At 41.1% G+C, this 21,642-nt stretch overlaps 1 protein-coding gene across 3 annotated transcripts in view; it reads right to left on the reverse strand.

Annotated features, from left to right (window-relative positions):
• Window positions 1-21,642, reverse strand: part of NUDT3 (nudix hydrolase homolog 3) — a 115,093-nt gene that overhangs the window by 86,568 nt on the left and 6,883 nt on the right. For all 3 annotated transcript variants that reach the window (XM_010270171.3, XM_088892751.1, XM_088892752.1), the window contains 3 exons: window positions 19,450-19,546; window positions 7,050-7,183; window positions 5,940-6,021 (listed from right to left, as the gene is read on the reverse strand). In XM_010270171.3, coding sequence (XP_010268473.1) covers window positions 5,940-6,021; window positions 7,050-7,183; window positions 19,450-19,546 — 313 coding nt within the window. The remainder of the gene's footprint in view (window positions 1-5,939; window positions 6,022-7,049; window positions 7,184-19,449; window positions 19,547-21,642) is intronic.

Genomic DNA, 21,642 nt, shown 5'->3' on the forward strand with positions numbered 1-21,642 from the left:
GATTGGGAAAAAGATGATGCACAGATTATGACTTGGTTATGGAATAGTATGGAACCCAAGATCAGTATAAATTTCATGTTCCTCGATACAGCCAAGGAGGTTTGGGACCATGCCAAGAAGCTGTATTTGGGACAAGACAACACAACTAGGGTGTATCAGCTTTATCAGGAGTACTTTAATCTGCAACAGGGTAATCAAAGTCTTGAGGAGTACTATGCTAGCATTAGGAACTTTCACAATGAGTTGAATGTGTATCATCCCCTCACTTCTGATGTTAAAATTCAGCAACAACAGAGAGAACAACTAGATGTGACTAGATTTTTAGTAGGACTGAAACCTAAATATGAACCAGTGAGAGCACAAATACTAGGAGGGTCAGTTGTTCCGTCTTTAGAAGAGGTGTTTGCTCATCTTCGGAGGATCTCTATTGGGCCTACAGAGAACTCTATTATCTCTGACAGATCGGCCTTTGCAATGTCAAGAGGAAGAGGCCGTGGTGTTAGAGGTGGAGCTCGGGGAGCTCAATACAGCCGTAGTGGTAGTAGTAGAGGTGGTGAATGTATTGGAGGTCGAGATTCAGGGGGAGTTCGTGGTAGAGGACGTAGTACAGGTGCAAGAAGATGTACACATTGTGGTATGGAAGGACATACCATTAACTTTTGTTAAACCTTCAACCTGGGCAAATCAGGTAGTGACCAGTGGTAGTAGTTCCAGACAAGAAGGTCATCAAGCTGATGAAATGCCTTATATATCTACAGATGTTCCTGGGAAGGAGATGATGAATGTTCCACGTGATAAGTATGAGAGATTTGTTCAGGCCACATCTCAACAAAATACAGCTACTCTTGCACACTAAGGTATGGCTTGTCTAGCATCCAAACCCAACCCCTGGATTATTGACTCTGGAGCCTCCAATCACATGACTGGAACTCCAGGCGTGTTTTCCTCCCTTCCTCAGTGTCCGACATCACACTCTGTTACCCTTGATAATGGTTCCACATCTTCCATTTGTGGTGTTGGCAATGTTAACATAGACCCTTTATCTTTATCCTCAGTTTTGTATGTTCCCAAGTTTCCTTTTAATCTTATGTCAGCTAGTAAGTTGACCAAGTCCCTTAATTGCTCTATTACTTTTTACCCTTCTTGTGTTTTTTAGGATCTCAAGATGGGGATGAAGATTGGTGGAGGGCATGAAGCCGGTGGACTGTATTATCTTGATGGTGGTGGTAGTGCATCAACAGCTCTTCAGACATCCCTTTCTCCTCTTCAGTGGCACTGTAGATTTGGTCATCCATCACTCAAAAGTTTTGAAGTCTCTTGTTCGATCGCTGAGTCTTCTTTTTGTTTTGGAATGTGAGTCATGTCATTTGGGGAAACATCATTGGGTTCCCTTTAGTCCTAGGGTTGATAATCGTATGTCGAGTCCTTTTACTTTAGTTCATTCAGATGTTTGGGGTCCAAATAATAATTTCATACAATGGTTACAAATACTTTGTTATTTTTGTTGATGATTATTCAAGGATGACGTGGCTTTACCTAATGAAAGAAAGGAGTGAATTATCTTCCATTTTCCAAAAATTTTATGCCAAAATTCGCAGTCGTGAATACTTTTATACACCGTTTCAAGAGTATTTGGAACAATATGGCACTATCCATCAGATCATGTACCTACACCCCACAACAAAATGGGGTAGCTGAGAGAAAGAACCGTCACCTTTAGGAAACTGCTTGGTCCCTTATGCACCATATGAATGTACCCAAACATTTTTGGAGTGATGTTGTGCTTACATCTTGCTTCCTAATTAACTGGATGCCCATGCCCATCCTTGAAGGTCATTCTCTCCCTTCACCACTTTGTTTCCTACCTTGTCTTTGTTTCCCCTTACTCCTCGGATTTTCGAGTGTGTCTGTTTTGTTCATAATCTTGGGCCGGGAAGGGACAAGTTAGATGCATGATTCACTAAGTGTATCTTCCTTGACTATTACCATACCCAGAAAGGGTATAAGTGTTACAACCCTAGTTCCCGACGTTCCTTTGTGTGTCCTGATGTTACTTTCTTTGAGTTCACTCCGTTTTTTTCGGGGTCAAGTGATGTTTCTTCTTCCTCACCACCTCCTCTTCCAGTTCCCATTGAGGACCCCATTCCACTTGTTCCAGTTGTGACCAAGTCTTTGCCTCCGGTGCAAATTCCTATTGAATAGCCACCCATTCGTCAAGTGTATGCACATCGACAACATGTATCGGCTCCTCCTCTAGCTTCATCACCGTCACAGATCCGGCAGTTGTTCCCACACTCGCTACAACCCCAATTTCTTACCTTGATCTTCCTATTGCCTTGCGGAAAGGTAAACGCAATTGCACACTTCATCCCATTTCTAATTATGTTTCCATCACTCACCTTTCTACCTCCCATTGCCAGTTTATTTCTTTGTTGTCTTCTATTTCTGTTCCTACGGATGTCCAAGAAGCCCTTGCCTCTCTAGGGTGGCGCCATGCAATGGAAGAAGAACTCTCTGCCTTAACTCATAATCATATGTGGGATCTCACCACGCTTCCTTCTGATAAGCAGCCTGTCGATTGTAAGTGGGTCTACACTGTTAAGCATTTACCTGATGGTAGTGTAGAGCAGTTAAAAGTTAAACTGGTCACAAAAGGGTATTCCCAAACATATGCTATTGACTACACGGAGACCTTCTCTCCCGTTGCTAAAATTGGTTTAGTCTGTGTTGTGATATCTCTAGCTGCTATGTATGATTGGCCTCTCTTTCAGCTTGACATCAAGAATGCTTTCTTACATAGTGATCTACTTGAGGAGGTCTATATGGAGCAACCACCGGGTTTGTTGCTCGGGGGGGGGGATGTTAAGGTGTGCATACTAAAAGAGGCTATTTATGGACTTAAATAGTCTCCCCGTGCATGGTTTGGTAGATTCAGTGAAGTGGTAAAGAAGTTTGGTATGAAACAGTGTCAAGTTGACCACTCAGTATTCAGTCACGATTCACATGTTGGGAAGATCTTATTGATGGTATGTGTAGATGATATTGACATTACCGGCAGTGGTAGATTGGGAATTGATAGGTTGAAGACCTTCCTGCAGGAACATTTTCAAACAAAGGACCTTGGTAAATTAAAATATTTCTTGGGGATAGAAATAGCAAGGTCTAAGCATGGTATTAATTTGTGTTAGAGGAAATATGTTCTTGATTTGTTGAAAGAAACAGGATTGTTAGGTGCCAAACCGGCTGAAACACCTATGGAACCAAATACCAAGTTGAACAGTGATATGAGTGAAGAGTTTGAAGATCCTAGAAGGTGCAAGCGGTTGGTGGGTAAGCTAAACTACCTAACCATTACCCAACCAAATATTTCATTTGCAGTTAGTGTGGTGAGTCGGTTTATGCAGAAACCTCAGGTTCCACATTGAGATGCAGTTCTAAAGATTATAAGGTATTTGAAGGGAGCTCCTGGTCGTGGCTTGATATATAAGAGTGGAGGAAATCTCAAAATAGAGGGATACATTGATGTTGATTGGGCTAGTTCTGTGTCTGACAGAATATCCACAACAGGTTATTGTACTTTCCTTGGGGGTAATCTGGTGACATGGAAAAGTAAGAAATAGACAGTTCTGGCAAGTAGTGCAAAAGCCAAATATAGAGCCATAGCACATACCACTTCTGAATTAGTGTGGCTGTGAAATCTTCTACAGGAGATGGGATATCCGATTGATACTCCAATGAAGCTTTATTGTGACAACCAAGCTGCAGTCCACATCTCTTCTAATCCAGTGTTTCATGAGAGAACAAAGCATATAGAAGTTGACTGTCACTTTGTGAGAGAGAAGGCGCTTAGTGGAGTGATAGATATTGCATATGTTAACACAGGGAGTCAATGGGCAGACTTGTTCACCAAAGGGTTGAGTCGAGGAAGAGTGGATTACATATGTAACAAGCTGGGACTATATGATATATACTCACCGGCTTAAGGGGGAGTGTTAGTGTCAACTGTATAGGGGTATTTTAGTCTTTATTTTTATGTTTAAAGCTGATGTGTAATGTTATGTTAAGTGATGTGTCCCATACTTAAGTAGGGACATAGTAGTCTTTCGTTAATTGGATAGAAACATATAAATATAATCTGGCCGACTGGAGACAGAGATCATTCTCTCTAGTTCGAACCAAAATTCTCTTCTTCTCTATTCTCTTCTCTTCTTCTTCTCCTTCTTCCTCTAGTCTCTCTAATACTTCTTCAACTCTAATACTAACAGGATTCTAGTGCAGATCAGATTTATAGCATCTTCTTTTCTCTCTTCCCTTCTTTTCTTCTTCCACAACCTATTGTTGGAACTTCTTTCTTCTTCTTTCTCTTCCTCTCTTTTCTTCTTTTCTTGCATTATCTGAATTACTGTAGGTGTAATTTTCAATTCAAATACATTTTGAATTAGAAGGAATTGCCCAAACATAGTGATGTTGCACGATCTGGGCACTCCTTAGCTGGCTATGACCTGGCTTCCGACTGGGACGAAAGGCACCTGAGAGGAAAGAGAAAATGAAGGGTTCCCGGGGAGATATCCCGGTGGGAACACTCCGATGGCTAAGTTAGAACTGGGGAAGATTTCAAAGAAAGCAGAGAGAATAGGAGTGCTGAAAGTGCTTAAGCTTCGATCCCCTCCTCGCAAGAGCTAGGATCCTTTTATGCTGGGATCCCACCGTACCTGGCGTAACCGCCACTGCTCTAGACGTTACCGCCAGGGCAGGGGTGGCAGGCGCAGGCAGCTGTTGTAAGCTGCCATTGCCGGGTACGGAGCTGACAGGCGCGCCTTGCCTTCCAGAGACAGCAAAGAGAACGCCGCTAGGCAGGGGGAAAGCCGCCTGGCGAGGGGTCAGAGCCCTGCTATCAAGTCCGAAGGACACAGGTGTCAGGTGGGCCCTCCTTCTTGCAGCTTACCGCGTTGCTGTATACCGGGCTGCCTGGGGCAGTTCCGTCCCGGCCTCAAAGTACCGAGGTGCTCCCTCCTTGGCAGGGGAAAGCTCGGGGCTCCTTGGGGGGAGCCCGGGCTCTCCGAGCTAGGTGGGAGTCTAAGTTACCGAGGTATTAGTCCTCGGCGAGTTGCTTGACTCGCTGAGTTGCCAGTCCTCGACTCGGCGTGTCCCTCCCGTTGAGTCGAGGTTACACTGTCAGGCTGAGCTGTTCACCAAGCCAGGTTACGCACACGTGTCCTTGGGCCACGGGGTCAGGCCAAATCGTCCTCCATCACATAGCATTGCATTATTTCTTGATCCATGTTGAAGAAAAAAATATACATTATACAAAATCAATAATCACTTAGTTAGGAGACACAGATCCATGCCAACACCCAGTAGAGTGTGATAGCTGTGCAAAAATAATTATCTATTTCTTTCATTCAACAGTAGTTGTGCAATCAATGAGGGACACCTCTGGATAGGACAAGAACACTTGAATCTCTATCTAACTTGACATACTCTAAAATAGAAAAGAGGTTCATAATTGTGTGATATGTTCACTAGAATGCAGTAAACTAGGGGAAAGGCACTCAAGCAAAAGGTGAGGAGTGAGGACCAGCCAAAATTGTCACAACAAAGGCTAAGTCTGAATAAGAGATGGACTCATACTATCTCTGAAAGTGTAGGACTGAAGCCCACTTAACATTAAACAGAAGGATGAACAGACAGATCAAAATGACAAGAAAATTGAAATGAGCTCTTCACATAAATATAAACATTATATTGCTAGTTAAGAAATATGATATTATAAATGGTCAAATTCAAGTTAAGAAACAAATCGAAGAATGTCTTTTAGAACAAACTAAAGAAGCTTGGTTCACAAATGTATTCAACCAAACACTAAAAAGTGACTGAAAGATGCACATGACAATCGTAACAGTATTGAGATTAATGAATGAAAACTTAATTATTTGTACCTCAGTATCAAGATAAATTGGTGCATAACGGCGAAGTTGTTTTTGAAGGATCAGACTGCGTGCCTCTGTGTTCTCCTTATACCTAAAAGCAATTTTACATGAAATCACTTGCATAAACAGAAAATTAGGTAGCAAATTTAGAGATGCATTTAACATATTCAATAAATTAGTTTAGTCATAACAAATGATTCTTTGTCAAATACTTACTCAACTAAGTCCTGAATCCTGTTCTTCCTTTCTGCTCTTTCAGTGCCATGTTTAATTAATGCTTAAATCATTTCTCACTACTTAAATCAAACCCCTTCTAGCATGCCTCTAGCACTTTTCTTTTTTTGATCAATAACTTAAACTTTTATAAAATATTAATAAGAAATGGATACAAGAAAGCAAGTGGAGAGGTAAACTCTCTTAACCCTCCCCGAATAGAAGTTCAAATTACAACAAAACCCAAAGTAAACTATTCCTTCCCACCCCTAGTTTTGCAAGTGGAGAGGTAAACTTTCTTTACCCACTGCAGTTTTATATTCATGTCCTGGGTCAGCCACTTAAACTTTTTTTTTTCATTGGAAATTTTTCAAATTCCATTCCCCCCTTTTTGTAGCCAACCTTTGACCTGCTTTGAGTCACCTTCAACAATCTGCTTTTCTGATATTTGTTGAGAATATATAAGGCAAGGGGGTTTTTTGCTGTTTTTTCATGTCTACTTGTATTTGGGCACCCAAGTAAGGGATTTCTTGTAATTTTCTTTCTCATGATATAAATATCAAGTTTGAGGGTGTGAACAGTAACACACTCCTCTCATTTGTAACTAGCTCTTCCTCCTCTTCTTCTTCTTCTTTTTTTTGATCAATCCTCCTCTTCTTCATCTTTCTACTTCTTGGTATCAGAGCAACTTACAGGCTCTTGCAAAGACTTTTTCTGTTGACGATGTCTTTGAAATCCTCATGCACTAATCACCAACATCAGATGAAGATATTTCACTGGATAAACTTCAGGTTTCTTAATTTTTTAATTGCAAATGTGAATAACAATCAATTATCATAAAAATATTACGAATTTGAACAGGATGATAGAGAATCAGGTTCTGTTTAATGAATTATAACACCATACCTTTTTTCAATTATATCAAACAGTTGGCCATATTGCCCACTCACATCATAAGGGACATATTCAGGATCTTCTTTTGTTAGTAAGCTTTTATATTCCACCCAAGAAATGTATTTAACTGCAGAAACTTCTGTGTCCTACAAAAAACAAATTAGGCAAACCACATATCAGTTCAAGTTCTTTAAGATGGGTTGGCTTACGAAGTCAATTAACTGACCAATGACTTTTCATTGGCAACAGAAGTTTCACTTATAGATATCTAAAAGATGCTTAAAGGTTGTTAGTGGTGTTAGTGAAGGGGTATTTCAGTCTTTGTACTTGTTGAGAATGCTGATGTGTACTGTTATATTAGTTCGAGTGCCTCTTACTTAAAGAAGGGCACTCAAGTCTTTTCCAAGAAGTTAATAATATAATAACAGGTCTGGCCGAATCAAGGGATTAACTTTTTCCCTAATTCGAACCAGCCTTTCTCTCTTCTCTCTCTTCTCCCTTTTCTTCTTTCCTCTCCTACTTCTTGCTGTCTACTTTACTCTACAGTCAACGAACAAGACAGAATTCTATGGCAGGTCAAACTTCAACATGGTATCAGAGCTAGGTTCACCAAATCAGACTTGCTAGAATTCTGCCTTCTGCGCATTCGAATTAGGGTTTCACTTGGGGTTCTCAGTTGTGAGTTGGAGACTGGGAAAAGGGCTGAAAAGGAGTGATCGCCCTCTTCCCTAGGAGGTCTCTATGCCTCCCATTGTGTCGTTGGTGATTGGTTGCTGTGGTTTCTAAGCCCTAGTTAGGGCTGGTACGTGTGGTGCAGTGGTGTCTCAGCCCTTCGTATGGTTGGCCTTCAGGCGATGAGGTAAAGTTTTTTTTATATATATATTTTTTTTTGGAATACATGAGAGGTGTAGTACAGTTCGCATGATGGGTTTTCAGATTGCAGTATGCTAGGGTTTATGCTAGGGTTTATTCTGGTTTGTGTGTGATTCGAATGGCAATAGTGTCTACTGAATGGTGAAGCTTCCTATAGTTGTGGATTAATGTTGGTGGTGTTACTAGTGTAGTTTTCAGCATTTAATACTGCTGAAATCAGTGTACAGATTTCGGTGAGTAGGGTTTGTGGTGTTGCAGTTCTCAACTGTTGAAATCAGTGTGCAGATTTCGGTGAAGTGTCTGTGTGTAGTGTGCAGTGTGTAGTGCTCCTAACTCAGTGCTCAGAATTAAGGGAGTTCGGCAATGGCAGATAACAGTGATAGTAAACCTAGTGTCATGATATCTACTGACTACCTGAATGTCCAAATGACCTCCATTAAACTGAATGGAGAGAATTATGTCCCTTGGGCCAAGTCTGTAGAGGTTTTTCTGAAGGCGAAGAAGAAAGTGAAGCAATAAGAGAGGAGAAACCCCCCGCTAATTCTCAGGAGTATGAAGACTAGGAACAGGAAGATGCACAGATCATTACATGGTTGTGGAACAGTATGGAACCCAAAATCAGTGTGAACTTCATGTTTCTTGACACAGCCAAAGAGGTGTGGGATCATGCTAAGAAACTGTATTCAGGTCAGGATAATACCACTAGGGTATATCAACTGTATCAGGAATACTTCAATCTGCAACAGGGAAATCAGAGCCTTGAGGAGTACTATGCCAATGTGAGGAATATCCGTAATGAGTTAAATGTCTATCATCCTCTCACTTCAGATGTCAAAGTTCAACAGCAACAGCGAGAGCAGCTTGATGTGACACGGTTTCTGGTGGGGCAGAAGTCTGAGTACGAACCTGTACGAGCCCAGATACTAGGGGGATCTGCTCTTCCATCTTTAGAGGAGGTGTTTGCTCGTCTTCGGAGGGCTTCCATTGGATCTATGGACTCTAATGTCTTCCGATAAATCAGCATTTGCAGTGTCAAGAGGCCGAGGTGGCAGAAGTGGGACTCGAGGAACCCAGCCTGGCAGGAGTGGTAGTGGTGGATCTACACATATCCGTGGTGGTGGTCGTACTGGAGGCAGAGATTCAGGGGGAGCTCGTGGTAGAGGACATGGCTCGGGTCCACGGAAGTGTACTCACTGTGGTTTGGATGGACATACCATTAACTACTGCTATGACTTACATGGTCCTCCCTCGACGTGGGCCAACCATGCCATGACTAGTGACACCAGTTTCAGCTCTACACAGGAGAAACGGTCAGCTGACCCGATGCCTTCTACTCCCTCAGATGATCCAGGCAAGGAGATGGTGAGTGTTCCTCGTGATGAGTATGAGAGGTTTGTTCAATCCAAGTCGCAGCAGAACACAGCCTCCTTTGCACACTCAGGTATGGCTTGTTTGGCATCCACACCCAACCCCTGGATTATTGACTCTGGAGCCTCCGATCACATGACGGGAACTCCAGGTGTGTTTTCATCTCTCACTCATTGCTCAACATCACAATCTGAATCTGTTACCCTTGCTAATAGCTCCACGTCATCCATCTGTGGTGTTGGTAATGTTGACCTAGACCCTGTATCCCTATCCTCTGTTTTATATGTACCTAAGCTTCCATTTAATCTTATGTCTGTTAGTAAGCTGACCAAGTCCCTTAAGTGCTCCATCACTTTTTACCCTTCTATGTGTGTTTTTCAGGATCTCAAGACGGGGATGAAAATTGGTGGAGGGCATGAAGCCGGTGGACTGTATTATCTTGATGGTGGTGGACGAACGTCAACGGCTCTTCAGTCATCCATTTATCCTCTCCAGTGGCACTGTAGATTTGGTCATCCTTCGCTGAAAGTGTTGCAGTCCTTAGTCCCTTCATTGAGTCAACTTTCTGTTTTAGATTGTTAGTCTTGTCAATTTGGGAAACACCATCGTGTTCCCTTTCGTTCTAGGGTCGATAACCGTGTGTCGAGTCCTTTTTCTTTAATTCATTCAGATGTTTGGGATCCTTATAAAGTGATGTCATATAATGGATACCGATATTTTGTTATTTTTGTTGATGATTGTTCAAGAATGACGTGGCTCTATTTAATGAAAGAAAGAAGTGAATTATTTTCCATCTTCCAGAAATTTTATGCTGAGATCCGCAATCAATTTGGTGTTCACATCAAAATTTTCCGTTCTGATAATGGTCGTGAATACTTGTCTTCATCATTTCGAGAATACTTGGATCAACATGGCATTATACACCAAACTTCATGTACCTATACTCCGCAACAAAATGGGGTTGCTGAGAGAAAGAACCGCCATCTTGTAGAAACGGCACGCTCCCTCATGCACCACATGAATGTTCCCAAAACTTTTTGGAGCGATGCAATGCTCACCTCTTGTTTCTTAATTAATCGGATGCCCACGTCTATCCTTGATGGTCGTTCTCCTTTTAGTGTCTTATTCCCCAACATGTCTCCGTTTCCGCTTTCTCCTCGGGTATTTGGGTGTGTCTGCTTCGTTCATAATCTGAGTCCCGGGACTGACAAGTTAGATGCACGTTCCGTGAAGTGTATCTTCCTTGGTTATTCTCGAACTCAGAAAGGGTACAAGTGTTATCATCCTAGTTCTCGTCGTTCCTTGGTATGTGCTGATGTTACATTCTTCGAGTCTACTCCGTTCTTCGTGGGGTCCGGTGCTGCTGCTTCCCCCACATCACCACCTCCTCTTCCTCTTCCTGTGGCTGATCCACCTCCTCTGGTTCCAGTCATGCCTACGTCCTTGCCTCCGGTGCCACCATTGGTTGACCGTCCACCCATCTGTCACGTGTATACACATCGCCCACGTGTACCGGCTGCAGCTCCTCCAGCTTCATCACCGTCGACAGATCCAGCTCCAGCTCCGACACCAGCCTCCGACCTAGATCTTCCTGTTGCCTTACGGAAAGGTAAGCGTACTTGCACCCTTCACCCTATTTCCAATTTTGTTTCACTTACCCACCTCTCCGCTTCCCATCGCCAGTTCATATCTTTATTATCCTCCGTGGTTGTTCCTAAGGATGTCCAGGAAGCCCTTACCTCTCCAGAGTGGTGCCGTGCTATGGAAGAAGAGCTCTCTGCTTTGCATCATAATCACACTTGGGATCTCACCGCTCTTCCTCCTGGGAAGCAGGCTGTCGGTTGTAAGTGGGTGTATAGTGTTAAGTACTTGCCAGATGGTCGTGTTGAGCGCCTGAAGGCGCGGCTGGTTGCCAAAGGGTACTCCCAAACCTATGGCATTGACTACACGGAGACGTTCTCCCCGGTTGCTAAGATAGGGTCAGTTCGTGTCGTCATCTCTCTTGCAGCTATGTCTGGTTGGCCTCTCCATCAGCTCGATATCAAAAATGCCTTTTTGCATGGGGATTTGCTCGAGGAGGTCTACATGGAGCAACCACCTGGGTTTGTTGCTCAGGGGGAGGATGGTAAGGTATGCAGACTTAAGAAGGCTATTTATGGACTTAAACAGTCCCCTCGAGCATGGTTTGGTAGGTTCAGTGAGGTGGTCAAGAAGTTTGGTATGAAGCAGTGCCAAGTTGATCACTCTGTCTTCAGTCTTGACTCTTCGGCAGGTAAAATAATATTGGTGGTGTATGTGGATGATATCGTTGTGACTGGGAGTGATAAAATGGGCATTGACAGATTGAAGGCATTCCTACAGGAACACTTTCAGACAAAGGACCTTGGCAAGTTGAAATACTTTTGGGCATAGAGGTAGCAAGATCTAAGCATGGCATTAATTTGTGCCAGAGGAAATATGTGCTTGATTTATTGGAAGAAACAGGATTGTTGTGTACTAAACCGGCTGAGACACCTATGGAAACAAATACGAGGCTGAGCAGTGATATAGGTGAAGTGTTTGAAGAGCCTGGCAGATACCGACGACTTGTAGGCAAACTAAACTATCTAACCATTACTCGGCCAGATATTTCATTTGCGGTTAGTGTGGTGAGTCAGTTCATGCAGAAACCTTTGGTCCCACATTGGAATGCAGTGCTAAGGATTGTGAGGTATCTAAAAGGAGCTCCTGGTCGTGGTTTGCTGTACAGAAGTGGTGGGAAACTGGTAGTAGAAGGATACACCGATGCTGATTGGACAGGTTCTATGTCTGATAGACGATCTACCACAGGCTATTGCACCTTTCTGGGGGGTAACCTGGTAACATGGAAAAGTAAGAAGCAAACAGTTGTGGCAAGAAGCAGTGCAGAAGCAGAATATAGGGCCATGGCACATACTGCTTGTGAACTAGTGTGGCTGAGGAACCTTCTACAGGAGATAGGATATGACATCAGTACTCCAATGAAGCTCTATTGTGACAATCAGGCAGCGGTTCATATCTCTTCCAATCCAGTGTTTCATGAAAGAACCAAGCACATCGAAGTTGACTGTCATTTTGTGAGAGAGAAGGTGCTGAATGGGGTGATAGAAACTGCATATGTTAGTACGGGAAACCAGTGGGCAGACTTGTTTACAAAAGGCTTGAGTCGGGGGAGAGTGGACTACATATGTAACAAGCTGGGATTATATGATATATACTCACCAGCTTGAGGGGGAGTGTTAGTGGTGTTAGTGAAGGGGTATTTCAGTCTTTGTACTTGTTGAGAATGCTGATGTGTACTGTTATATTAGTTCGAGTGCCTCTTACTTAAAGAAGGGCACTCAAGTCTTTTCCAAGAAGTTAATAATATAATAACAGGTCTGGCCAAATCAAGGGATTAACTTTTTCCCTAATTCGAACCAGCCTTTCTCTCTTCTCTCTCTTCTCTCTTTTCTTCTTTCCTCTCCTACTTCTTGCTGTCTACTTTACTCTACAGTCAACGAACAAGACAGAATTCTATGGCAGGTCAAACTTCAACAAAGGTATACGGTAAAGACACCTCTACTTACAAAAACAAATGAGAAAATGTATAACAAATACGTATGATCAATGTGGTTACAGGAAAAAAAAGTATGGTCAATAATCACAATTGACTTCAAATCTAATTCCAAATCTACTCAATTCATGTCCATGAATCTTTTTAGCAATTAGCACAAAATGCCCAGTCAACAATGTTAGAGTTGATATCCCTGCATAATTGTGGCAGTGGTCATCCATTAAATATTCGCCTATTTATTTTGTCTCCAACCACCTTTATTTTTGCTAAACTGTCTCCAATAACCTGAAAGATTGCAGAAAGTGTAATGCCCCATAAGTTTGCTCTTTTGTCTCAAAGTTGACTGGTGGTTACAATCTCCTCCTAGATGTCAGATGGATGATTGTGTTTAGTCATAATTTTTCATGCATAGAAGATCTTTTAGCCGATCTCTTCCTCATGAGATGTTTCCATTATGGCATTCATTCAACTGTGGTCCTAAGACAAAGTCTTCTGGCATAGAAGCATTCCCATAGCTGTTTTGGATGGAAAAGAATAGAAGAATATTTGATGAGAAAGTCAGGAGTGCTAGAAGGATATGTCTAGACATCAGAATTCTTGCATAGGATTCAATTTTAACACTTCCAGATTTTGAATATGTGAACTAAGCATCTTTTCCAAAGAAACTTTTAGACTACCCTTGGATGATGTATAGATTCTAATAGATTTTTTGGTTTTTTATGGTCTACTTTAGGAGACATTTTTTAGTTTTTCTCTGGGTGTTCTCATGGAAATCATTACTTTTTCATTTATAATAAATTCCATTTACTTTTACTATGAAAAAGACATCTTCCAGTATCACTCTAAATGACACAAGTTATCCCTCATAATCATTTAGCATCAATACGCAGCCAATAATTTCAGATATGATAAGCCTCCATATTTGCAATAATAACACTTGAGAGGCTACTTCAAATATTCACCCATTTACTTTCTTTGCAAACATCGTCAAAAGAAAATAAAAGGTATAATGTTCCACAAAGTTTGTCATTTAGTCTCAAAGATAGCTGCAGACCACCTCTGCATTAAATTAAAGATACTAACAAAACTGAGTTGCAATTTCACTTTGAAAATGAAAGAAGAAAAAATCCCAAATATCATTTCTAAGGTAGTTTCCATTACAGAAAAAACAAATCAGGTAAAAAGTGAAGGGATGTCACTTTATGAAAAAATACAAACAATAGAAAAAAAATACATATAAACAAATTACAGCATTAAGAATTTGATAGGGCCCAGGCCAGCAGTGGGTCAGCTCCAATCCACACCAATGCCTCTGTTCCAGGAGTTCGTACCCAACCCACCATCACTCAAATATATTCTAGAATGCCACATGGGCATAACTAATCATCAGGGTTTGTTATGTCGAATCTCCTTGTGCACGTGATGTAAGGTGTATCCCCATGGACAAATAATTAATTTTTGAGAGAAAAAGAAAATTATTCTTTCTCTCTCTATTAGAGCTTAGATCCAGCATTCCTAGTAAAATTCTTCTTCTTCTTCTTCTCTCTCTCTCCCCTCGCGGTTGTTGACAACTAAACAAAATATGGGCACTTCTAGGCCTTGCCCCACCGTTATAGTACTTCCACAGTGGTTGAAGTATTCATTTGAGATGTTGCAAAGTTGCATGGTAGTCCTTAGGGGATTGTGTCAAATAGAGATCCAGTCTTCCTCAATAGGCTCTGGAAGGCGTATTTTAAGTTACAACATACCCACCACCACCATTCTACGAGCTATCATCTTCAAACTGATGCCAGACAAAAATCACCAAGTGATGTTTGGAGACCTACTCGAGAAGTTTTACAAGAGAGCGCCCAAAATAGTAGCTTAAGTGGCTTCCATGCATAGTTGTCAAGGCAACGCCTAGGCGTGTAGGCGCTTTTTGGGTCTCGCCTCGCCCAAACGCCATATGATGTATCTATAAAATGTTGTAATTTTTTCATATTTAATATTTTTTATATTTTAAGTCTATAATATAAATATAGACATGATGCACCGAATCATTATTTTTATTTCTTTCACATTATAATAAATTTTTTATTAATTTCTTATCTTTTTAAGGTTTATGATAGATAAAATATACGAAGGTGAGTTCTGAGAGATATAGATATGATATTCGAATATGAGTTCAAGAGATATCCTCATCAAGTTCCAAGCTGTATGTCTTTGAAGAAGAAAGGCAAATCGATCACAGAAGGTATGCTTTTCGTTCTTCTTCTTCTTCTGGAACAAAAAACAGGGGCTCCGCCCCTTCTTATTTTCTTGTTCTAGAACAAAAAACAAAGGCTCTGCCCCTTCTTCTTTTTCTTGTTTTGGAACAAAAAACAAGGGCTCTACCCCTTCTTCTTTCCTCCTCCTCCTCCTCCACCCCTTCTTCTTCTTCTTCTTCTTCTTCTTCTTCTTCTGCTGCTGCTGGAACAAAAACCAGGGGTTCCGCCCCTTCTTTTTCTTTTTTTGGAACAAAAACAGGGGCTCCGCCCCTTCTTCTTTCCTCCTCCTCCTCCTCTCTTCTTCTTCTTCTGGAACAAAAAATAGGGGTCTATTTCTTTTTCTGGAAGAAAGATAGGGGCTCTACCCTTCTGTATTTCTATTTCAACGGCAAAAATTGGGGTTCATCCCATTTTTATTTTATTTTTCTTTTAGACATTAAGCGACGCCTAGGTGACCAGGCGACTAAGCGCTCCCTTGTCGCCTAGGTTCGCCTTGGTGCCTTGAAAACTATGCTTCTATGGGTGAAACTCTAGCATAATACAACTTACCACTTTCTACGGAAGAGATCCTCTATTTTCCCATATGAGAAGGGGCTTTCAGAAATGGCCACTGTTGGGTGATCGCGATAAACTATTGAAGTCCCTAAAGACCCATTTGTTATGGGCTCAACAGCTATCAAGAGGCAATATGACAAACACCACAAGGCAATTGAATATCATTATATCAAGTTAGAGAACAAGTGTATTTGAAATTACAGCCCTACTGTCAGTCCACCATTGCAAGGCGAATATAGCACAATTTGTCCCCCCACTTCTAATGAGCCTTTCCTCGTTATTGAAAAGATTAGAGTTGTTGCTTATCGTCTGCAATTGCCAGAGGGTTCAAAGTTACACCCGGTGTTTCACATTTCTCTAGTCAAGAAGAAACTGAGTCCTACACACTCAACAACCCCTGTTTTGCCACCTTTTACAAAAGAGGGAAAATTACAACTCACTCCACGGTAGATCCTGGACTACCACTGGATAAAGAATGACAAGAAGATCGTCAAAGTGGCCCTAGTGGCATGGGCAGGGTTGCCTCCTGAAGATGCTACTTGGGAGCCAAATTTTCCCTCAGGTTGAACTTGAGGACAATGATCAGCCTGAGGAGAGGGGGAACTGATAGGGCCCAGCCCAACTGCAGTAAGCTCTAATCCACACCAATGCCTTAGCTCCATGCCTTAGCTCCAGGAGTTCCTACTGTTGATAACATGGACTCTCGTTGGTGAATGGTCGAGTCTCCGAAGGTCTGGAGAAGGCGACAGGAAAGAGAGAGAACGTGAGGAAGAGAGGGGAAGAGAGAAGGGAGAGTCTGCTTCTAAAAAAAAGCCCTAGGTCAGCTATATATGGTCAGGAGGTTGTGCCTCCCTCGAAGGGGCACCTGCGATAGGCAATATCCTACCAGAATCCTGCATAACATTCCTGTATCATCTTCCCCCTTACTTGTAGGAGAAGATATTGTACTGAAATTGGAATTTCTGTACAAGAAACTTCTAGTAGAAATTTTCCAAAAGTATTCTGACATCACAGGAGCTGTCTGGAAACCTCTCATAGGCATTCCAATATTCATATCAATAAAACAAAAGATCTAGGATAAATTCCTGCATTATTTATCTTCCATTGTTGAAGAGATTTAGTATATATATTGACCAGCTTAGCCTCAGATCCACTGACAGCTCTATAGACCTTTACATTTAGCAAAAACTTAAAATGTAATCTCCAAGTTCAAGAGTGTCCAAATCACAACCTGAAAAATATTGTAGTGGAATAAAAGTAAGCTGATTGCTTAACAACAACCAAGGGACTTGGCAATGCAAATTAGAGTCTAGTGGTCTACCCTTCATTAGGTTAAGAGATCTGTAAATAGTTTAGCTGTTGCTTTTGCTAAACAGGGAGTAATAGTTCATTTTTTTGGGGGGTTCATTATTTGATAAAAGAATAACAGTTACCAAACAACAAAAAAAATAATTTCCAAGTTGTGTACTTTGTCCCATCAGATTTAATAAAGAGTATCTCAGTATTTTTCAAAGCCATTGAAAGACATACACAATCACAGAAAAAAAAATCAGAGTTGCTGTATTTTTCAAAGCCATTGAAAGACATATACAATCACAGAAAAAAAATCAGAGTTGCTGATTTTGAAAAAACAAAACAAACTAACAGAAAATACTCCTGAAGCATCGAAAACATGGGTCTTAGGTTTGAGTTTTTAACCTAACAAAACTAGTCCAATCCCAAATCAGGTCTTACTTGTCCATAAGCATCATATATGCAATCCAGAATTTACAGTCTCAACCAAAAAGGTTAAAGAACAATAAAAATCAATGGTTTGAGTTTTCTAGTTCCTTCTCAGTCTAATTTTGGGTTTGATTGGGATCTGGGGCTTAGAAGAGGCTTAAGGGATGTAGAGATTGAAAATGCCATGAGTCTGGTTCAGATCTTAGACCGGGTGGTGTTGGATCCCTTTGAGAGGGATAAGAGAGTGTGGACCCTAACTCCCTCTGGAACCTTCTCTTGTGCTTCTTTCTTCAAGTCCCTACTACCTTCATCCAGTCCATTTGCACAAAACTTTCCAGTTAAGGATGTTTGGGGTGAGCCGATTCCTCCAAGGATTGGAGCCCTTTGTTGGGAAGCCTTCCTCGGAAGATGTAATACATGTGACATACTCCAAAGAAAAAGGCCTTTTGGGTGCTTGTCTCCGAATTGGTGCATTCTTTGCAAGGCTAATGGTGAAAGCTCCTACCACTTATTAGTTTCTTTCCCCTTTGCTACTAATCTTTGGGAATGGTTTCTTTCCTCTTTTGGTTGCAGGTGGACCCCACCGCCAAACATTCAAAGTTTGTTTAGCCCCTCATTCTTTGGTTGGCCAAACAAAAGGGGAAGGATAATGTGGAGATGTGTGAGGGCTGTTGTTTGTTGGACTCTTTGGGAGGAAAGGAACACCAGAATTTTCTCTGAAATTGAAAGAAGTAAGGAACGCCTTATTGAAATAGTAACAGTGAGGGTGGTACATTGGTTGAAATCTTTGGACCTGTTTGTTGATATTTCTACGGCTATGTTGCTGAATATGGCTGGAGGTGGCAATTCTGCTCCTGCTCACTCTTTAGCTTGTCCCGTGTGGTCACCACCAGGAACTGGACTTATAAAGCTAAACTTCAATGGAAGTAGTGAAGGAAATCCAGGTCCATCAGGTGTAGGAGGGGTTTTCAGAGATGAGGATGGGAAGGTGCTTGCTTTGTATTCAGGTTTCATTGGGTTTGGAGACTCTCTCAAAGCTGAGGTCTATGTAGTACTGGAGGGTATAAGGAAGTCTAAGGAACTGAAAATACAAAAGTTAGTCGTTGAAGGGGACTCAAAGCTGGTCTTAAGTTGGTTACAAGAAGGTAGTGGACTTTGGAAATATGCTAATGAGAGGAGGGAGATTAAGTGGCTAACTAGAGGACTGGAAATCAAGTTTCAGTGGGTCAAGAGAACAGAAAATGCATTTGCTGATGCTTTGGCAAAGCAGGGGGTGGGAAGGGATCAAATGTTTTGGGCTATTCTGTAAATTTTTCCTTTTTGTTATCTTCCCGGAGAGAGTTAATCCTGTTTATCTCTCTTTGGAGCGCTGTAACTGAATTCTTTTAATCTAATGAATTCCAGTTATTGATCAAAAAAAAAATACCGAATGGATCCTAAGAGATTTACAAAAGGTCTCCAACTGTAGACCTTATTGAAATGTTCCTATAAGCAGTCTAGAAAACTGTAATAGAAATCATCTTAACCACAAGTTTGGTTTCCTATTAAGGGGTCATTGCTTGGTGTAATGGAAAAATCTCAGGCTGACGAGTGAGAATACAGGTCCGAATCTAAGACTTGTGAAGAGGGGAGAAAAAGGAAAAAGAAAAAAGCCAAAAGTTAGGTATGTATCCAATCTATCTCTCCCAAGATCCCAGATAGAAAAGACCACCATTTGGCCCCCTAATCATAAGTTTTCCTATCAAAGAGAAAAAGAAAACCTGAATCAGATCAGTTGATCAAGATGGTGTGTCAATTCCCACCCCAAAGGTCAGCTTATATCAAGGCACCATTTGTTCGCAGCACTGTTGGTAAGGCCACAGGCTAACAACCATAAGACACAGGTACAAGTCTGAGAGCAGCCACTTTGTGCAAAAAATAAAAAAGAAAAAAGAAAAAGAAATGCCCAACGTTAGGTCTGTATCCAGTCCACCCCTCCCAAGACTCAATATAGCTGGGACCAACAGAAAAAAGAATACTTCCTTTCCAGAACTTCATAAAATTCTTGTTTAGAAGTTCAAGTTTACAATTGTACCTGAAGAGTGAAGGCCTCCATGGGAATTGGAGATAGAGTTGTCACTAGATATACATCATTGAATTCATTGTTAACAAATTTCCCATCATTTATAACACTGCATTCAACATGTAAGACAAATATAAGACAAAGATAACTGATTAAGAAATCAGAAGAAAGTATAATAGAAATGTACAAATCAAGAGGGGGAGAAGATAAGGAAAATGAAAGATACAGGCTCCACCAAACCCAGGAGCACAATCAATAAAAAGATTATCAGAAAAAGCATGCTAACCAACCAATGTTTGATCAACTTCAGATAGAGTATAACCATATAATTGAGAACTATTACGTCAGAAAGAAGATCAAGTAGTTCTTAAGGTCTCTAAATTTTCAACTCAATTGAAGAATGGGGAATGTGGTTTCAACTTTCAATGTGAGTTATTCTCATTCAGAAAATCCAGCAAGCACATCAAACTTGCTGGATATATTCTGGATGTGTTTTTTTACCTTATGTGTCCCCTCAATGTTATATCTTCTTGTTCTAAATGCACCTTGGTTGTTCACCAAAACAAAAACAAGAAGCTGATCAAACTTTGGTCAAAAGTCAAATTTTGAAATTTGGACTTCAGGACCTGAAGAGCTTGTCACCCCTACTCTAGAAAGCCTGTTAAATCTCATAAATATGGAGAACTTTCAGGAGTTTCTGTCTAGGTCTGTTTTTGCTTTATACCAACTAGGAAGTAGTGTGCAGTGTGTGTCTGTGTATGTGCGTGCGTGTGTGTGTGTGTGTGTGAGAGAGAGAGAGAGAGAGAGACAGACAGAGAGAGAAAGGAGGAAGGAGAAAAGAGAAACGAGAATGTTTGAATGAATGAAAGCATAAATGAGTGCATGTCCCACTCTTTTTCTTCCTTGATTGTTTTGATCATGATTCATAAAAAAAAAAAAGAACTTGAGTAGAATTAGGGTTTCCCTATTTAGGGTGTATAAGTATGCACTATGTCTGCTAAAACCCCTTGATTATATTCCTTGAAGGAAATACCCTTTGATTTTGATTTTATGTGAAAGAGCTACTTTGTAAGGGTTAAACCCAATAACAGGTAATAAGCAGTCCCATCAGCTTGGACTCTTAGCGGGTTATACCTATGAGTGGACCCCACAATTGGTAGACAAGTCATAGGACCCATACACCATTGGGTCATGCACACCATCAAATCTAGTGGGTCCTACTTCTTACCGATTAACGGGATTCACTGTTAAGATGTATAAGTTTAAATAAGATCCACCGACAGTGGGACCCAGAGGCTTGCCATTTACAAGTGGCAATATTGGCTGCAACAAATAGCAAACCAGTACATCTGTCCCCCCCATTTCAGGTCTGCAACAGTGTTGCAACAGGTGGCAAAGTGCTGTTACAGGTGGTAAACCAGCACACTTGTCCCTTTTTTTTATGTGTTTTGACAGCACTGGGTTAGCCTACTGAAATTCTTTGGGGTGGATAGAATCCACCGACATATCAAAGGCTCCCCAGTATTATTTTTGTTATCTTTGTGGTGGATGAGATCCGCCAGATATATAAATTGAAATAGGATTTTGAGTTCTAACAGAACTCTAGAGAGAGAGAGAGAGAGAGAAGATAAGATAAGGATTAATAATAGATAAAATTTGAAGGGAAAAAAAAATAAGATCTATATCTGTATCACTTCAATCAGTAGAACTGTAAGTTCTCTCCCCTATTTCCTCTCTTCCTCTCTCTTCTCTCCTTTTTCTTCTCTTTCTCTCCTTTTTTTTCTATCTGCCGACTCAATTTTCTTCTCCTCTCCCCCTTATATAGAGGGAGACAGTTATGGGGTAGGGAGGTTAAAGCAACCTCCCCACTCTTCATACGTGGGGTGGTTGCTTAACTCCCCCCCATAACCAGAATTTAAAATTTGAATTTATGTGGAGTGGGCCAGCTGTCAAATCTGCCCCCCCCCCCTCAAGCTTTATTTATTTATATTATTTTATTTTTTTACATCATATATTTTTAGTCCTCAACATTGACAGTAAAAAGTAATTTCATTAAAAAAGAATACGGATACAAACAGGTGAAGAGATTTCACCACAAAGCAGTACATTAAAAGATCCCAAACACCAGAAAACAAGAACAAAGAGCTACCCACTATAAAGTCTCCCACAACTTCTCCCCAAAATCACATCTGTTCATATTGTTAA

Source organism: Nelumbo nucifera, chromosome 8 (genome assembly GCF_055504915.1).
Source record: "Nelumbo nucifera cultivar China Antique chromosome 8, China Antique-T2T, whole genome shotgun sequence".
NCBI lineage: Eukaryota > Viridiplantae > Streptophyta > Magnoliopsida > Proteales > Nelumbonaceae > Nelumbo > Nelumbo nucifera.